Source organism: Acanthisitta chloris, unplaced genomic scaffold, assembly GCF_000695815.1.
Source record: "Acanthisitta chloris isolate BGI_N310 unplaced genomic scaffold, ASM69581v1 scaffold879, whole genome shotgun sequence".
Lineage (NCBI taxonomy): Eukaryota > Metazoa > Chordata > Aves > Passeriformes > Acanthisittidae > Acanthisitta > Acanthisitta chloris.
This window is the reverse complement of record NW_008690586.1, coordinates 412-5,301: the sequence shown is the minus strand read 5'-3', so window position 1 is coordinate 5,301 and position 4,890 is coordinate 412. Positions and strand designations below refer to the sequence as shown.

Genomic DNA, 4,890 nt, shown 5'->3' with positions numbered 1-4,890 from the left:
GTTTGGGGATTGGGGGGTGTAAGGGGAATAGGCAAGAGAGTGGAGGCACTTTGGGAATGGGATCGACCATGGGCTCACATGGATGCCCCAAGGGGGATGTGGAGCACCCGAGGAATAGGGTGGGAAGAGGGTGGGGGAACTGTGGGGAATGGGCACTGCAGAGAATGGGGCACCGCAGGGCATGGGATCACTCATGGGGTGCTGGGCTTGGTTGGATGCCCCCAGGTGGGATGTTGGGTGCCTGAGGAATAAGGTGGGGGGCTCTGCAGGGAATGGGATCTCTCATGGGGTGCTGGGCTTGCCTGGATGCCCCAAGGGGGATATGGAACACCTGGGGAATAGGGTGGGAAGAGAGTGAGGGCCCTCTTCCCATTCCCCATAAAAGGGCTGGGGGCAATGCAGGGGATGGATGGGATCACTCATGGGGTGCTGGGCTTGCCTAAGTGTTCCCAAGTGGGATGTGGGATACTTGTGGCATAGGCTAGGGAAGATAGAGTGGAGGACCCAGCAGGAAATGGACACTGCAGGGATGGGCATTGCAGGGGATGGGATTGCTCATGAGGAGCTGAGCTTGCTTGGATGCCCTCAAGTGGGATGTGAGGTGCCTGGGGAATAGGGTGGGGGGCACAGCAGGAGATGGGCACAAAGGGGATGGGGCACTGCAGGGAATTGGCACTGCAGGGAATGGGGCATCACAGGGGATGGGACTGCTCATGGGATGCTGGGCTTGCCAGGATGCATTAAGGCGGATGTGGGGTGCCTGGGGAATAGGGTGGGGGGAACAGGGTGGTGGCACTGCAGGAGTTGGGCACTGCAGGCAATGGGATCACTCATGGAGTCCTGGGCTTGCCTGGATGTCTCCAAGCAGGATGAGGGATGCCTGTGGCATAATGGCAGGGAGATACGAGCTGGGGGCACTGCGGGACGATGGGCCCGGCAAGGAATAGGGCACTGCAGGGATGAGTGAGGCTGGGTCCCTCAGAGACAGGGTGCCCAGGAGGACTGGGTGCCCTGTCCCCACCACTCACCGCCATGCTGTGTGACAGCTGCTCCGCCGTCAGGCTCAGGCTGTAGTGCTGAGCCTCCAGCCGCCGGCACTGCGTCTGCAGCACTTGGCGCTCCAGGTTTTGTTCTGCAGGATCCAAAGGAGAGGAGAGAGCCTGAGCACCAGCTCCTCCAGCCCCATGCATGGCACAGGTGCCACCATGGAGGATGCCAGACCCAGCAGTGATTATCCCCAGCATCCCAGAGCATCCCCAACCCTTGCACACGGAACCTCCAGGTCCTGCTGGGAGGACACCAGCCAGTTGAAAACACGCTAATTTTCCATGCATACACCGATTTTCACCACTGCCTGCTGATTTCATGCTGCTCCTGCAGCACTGGACACCAACCAGTGCTTCCCCAGTGCAAACCAGCAATGCCTCCCAGGCAAAACTAAGGCACAAAGTGAGACTTCACCCTCCTTGCCCAACCTCCCATCCCTTACCTTCTATATGTTCCTGGTAAGCTTCAAAAATTGCCTCAATCCCTTGCCACTTGGGCCTGGGGTAGTCTTCTTCCTCTTCCTCCTCCTCCTCCTCCTCTTCGTCCTCGGAGGCCGAGTCGTGGGGCAGCGGCGGCAGTGGCCGGTGCGGCAGTGTCCCCTCGGCCGTGCCGTTGTGCGGGGGCCCAGCCAGGCGGCTGGAGGCCTGAAGCTCAGGGATGTTGTAGTGGATGGAGGCATCAAGCTTGTGGTTCTGCTCTGCTGTCAGCGCTGCTGTTCCCCCTGTGAGCACCCAGTGTCAGCCCTTTGCCAGCTCCCTGCATCCCCCATACCCTCCAAAAGGGATGCTCCCCACTCAAGGCATTCATTCCACCCTCCCAAGCCCATTTTCAGGAGCTACAGTGTTTTGGTGGGTTTTATCACTCCCCATGCACTGGAGTAGCTTCATTTATCTCACTGAACTGAATGAGTTTGGGCATCAGAGCTGTGTTATACCAGCACCTTATTTTTAGCTTCCATGAGCTCCTGGGACAGTCCAGCAATGAGGTTGCTGGTGGCAAACCCTGGTGGAGGGGCAAGGAGGACTATCTCAGCTACTATTATCTCAGTGGCACCCAGCCAGCTTAGAATCATAGAATCATCAAGGTTGGACGAGACCTCTAAGATCACTGAGTCCAACCATTAGCCTGCCACTATGCTTCCTGCAACCCTGCTTTCTTTTCTGGATAGCAGGAAGAATTTCTTCATGGAAAGGGTAGTTAAGTATTGGAATTGCCTATGGAGGTGGTGGAGTCACCATCTCTGAAGGTGTTCAAGAAACAACTGGATGCGGAACTCAGTGCTCTGGTCTAGCTGGCAAAGTGGTGATGGATCATGGGTTGGACTTTATGATCTTGGAGGTCTTTCCCAACCTAAATGATTCTGGGATTTGTGCTTCCCCTTACCTTTGTGCTTCTGCAGTGCCTTCTGTGTGGACTGCAGCACTGACTCGTGGAACTGATGGGCAAACTCCTCAGCAATGAAGGGCTCCCAGGGCTTGCTCTTGCCATTCATGCTGTGGGACAGCGGCACCGGGATGTCCTTGGGGAGGGGACCCCTGACGTAGCTGAGGATGCTCAATGCCTTCTTCCCGGGGTGTCCATCGCTCAGCCGAGGCTTCTCTGATGGCACAGTGCCTGACTCCTTGGCCCTTGGTAGCTCCTGGGGTCTCAGCTGGTCTAACCTGTTGGGTTCCGTCGTCTTCGGCACCTCCGGCACAGAGACAGCAATGCCCACGGGTTTATCTAGGTCCAGCAGGAGCGGCGGCACTGGTGGCTCTTTGGGAAGAGGAAGAGAAGTTGGCTGCAGTTGGAGCTCCACAAGGCAAAGCCATCCCACCAGGCAAGGGATGCTCCCAGCCAGCTGAGAGCCAGGGAAGGACTTGGGGTGCTTACCAGTGGTGGGGGCGCTGGGGCTGTCCCGCGGGGAGCAGCCGGTGTGGTCTTCTGCTTCATGGCCTGGAGCATCTCCACCAGCTTCTCCTTGTCTGCAGCATGGGAAGCTGAGGTTTAGTGTAGCCTCTGCTCAGCAGAGCAAGCTCATGGCCCCAGGCAGGACCCCTCTGTGGCACCCCCAAACCAGGGAGCAGGGCACCCCCAGGCCAGTACCGGCCCCGAGCGTGCACGGGGCATGGCTGTTACCTTTCCTCTTCTCGGCGCTGATGTGTGTGAGGTTGAAGATGGTGAGGAAGCGCTTCTTCTCCTCGAAGTTGGGGCTGTTGTTCATCTCATCGGGGCTGTAGCGCGTTGAGAGCGGGAGGCGTGGGGAGGGCGTGCGGCGCTTGCTCTGCACCGTGGGTGGTGAAGGGCTCCGCTCCCGCAGCATCCGCCGGCGCTTGCGGCGCTTCTGGCTCAGCAGTTCCTCCTTCTGCTGCTGCGTGGTGAGGCCAAAGAGCTGCAGGAACTCCAGCTTCTGGGGCGACAAGGGGAAGAGCAGAGCAGGTTCATCCCCAGAATAGCCTCCATCCTCATGCCATCCCCCTTCTCATGCCCATTCCCAGCCTCATCCTCATCTTCATTCCCTATTTTCATCCACACCCTATCTCCTTTCCAATCCCATCCTCATCCCCACACCCATCCCCACCCTTGTCCACACAATCATCCCCATCCTCATCCCCATTCCCCTCATCCTCATTTTCATTCCCATTCCCATCCCCATCTCCACTCCAATCCCCATCCCCCTTCTCATGCCCATTCCCAGCCTCATCCTCATCTTCATTCCCTATTTTCATCCACACCCTATCTCCTTTCCAATCCCATCCTCATCCCCACACCCATCCCCACCCTTGTCCACACAATCATCCCCATCCTCATCCCCATTCCCCTCATCCTCATTTTCATTCCCATTCCCATCCCCATCTCCACTCCAATCCCCATTCGAGTTTTCAACCCTATCCTCATCTCCCTTCCCCCATCCCCCTCTCCAATCCCATCCTCATCCCCACACCCATCCCCACCCTTGTCCACACAATCATCCCCATCCTCATCCCCATTCCCCTCATCCTCATTTTCATTCCCATTCCCATCCCCATCTCCACTCCAATCCCCATTCGAGTTTTCAACCCTATCCTCATCTCCATTCCCCACATCCATCCCCATCCCTGTTCCAATCCCCATCCCTAACCCCCCGATGCCTCTGCAGCTGGCTAGGGACAGTGGCTGGAGCACAGCACTGGGGGCTGGTGCTGCGGAGGGGTCCCCTAGGGGACAGAGAGGCACAGGGAGGGGACAGGGGACAGTGAGTGCCATCAGTACCTCAGAGGACGTGTCCAGCTTCAGCGGGGGCTGCTCAGCCACGCAGCGGAGATGTGCCCGCACCTCCTCCTCGTCGCTGTCGTCACAGGAGTCGTCCAGGTCATAGTAGTACCCTGGGGGTGGCAAGAAACTGGTGTGAGACTGGGGACACCACAGGGACCTATTGGGACTCCATGGAATCTTCTGGGACCTCGGGAAACCCACTGGGACCCCGGTGGGGATGGGGGTGCAGCAGGGTGCTGGTGCAGTGAGGCAGGATGCTGGGGGGGAGCTGTGGGGGTCCAGTGAGGGGTACCACCCAGCAATGTCCTGTCCCCTCTCCACCAGCTGTGGGACCCTGAAGGGCATCCTGCCCTGTGTCCCCACTCAGCACCACTGTGGGACAGGTGGGGGGTGATCAATAGGGCACAGCCGGAGAGAAGCTGTTGGCCAAACCCCCATCCCACCGGAGAGAGGACAGCAACACCTGCCCCACAAAGCACTCCGTCTCCTCCTCACCGCTGCTCTCTCACCGCTCACACAGCCCCATGAATATTTAAAACCTGCTTATTAGCCTCAGTTCATCATTTATTAATTGGGCGCGTCTGGAGCCGAGGGTTTACCAAGCCGCTC

General features: G+C 58.3%; 1 protein-coding gene across 1 annotated transcript in view; it reads right to left on the bottom strand.

Moving 5' to 3' along the window:
- Positions 1 to 4,890, bottom strand: part of LOC103809036 (genetic suppressor element 1-like) — a gene marked incomplete at its 5' end in the record, with an annotated part of 5,622 nt that overhangs the window by 329 nt on the left and 403 nt on the right. Inside the window, 6 exons of the mRNA XM_009081848.1 lie at positions 1,029 to 1,132; positions 1,490 to 1,768; positions 2,431 to 2,827; positions 2,920 to 3,011; positions 3,166 to 3,436; positions 4,279 to 4,391. Of these exons, the coding sequence (XP_009080096.1) occupies positions 1,029 to 1,132; positions 1,490 to 1,768; positions 2,431 to 2,827; positions 2,920 to 3,011; positions 3,166 to 3,436; positions 4,279 to 4,391 (1,256 nt within the window). The remainder of the gene's footprint in view (positions 1 to 1,028; positions 1,133 to 1,489; positions 1,769 to 2,430; positions 2,828 to 2,919; positions 3,012 to 3,165; positions 3,437 to 4,278; positions 4,392 to 4,890) is intronic.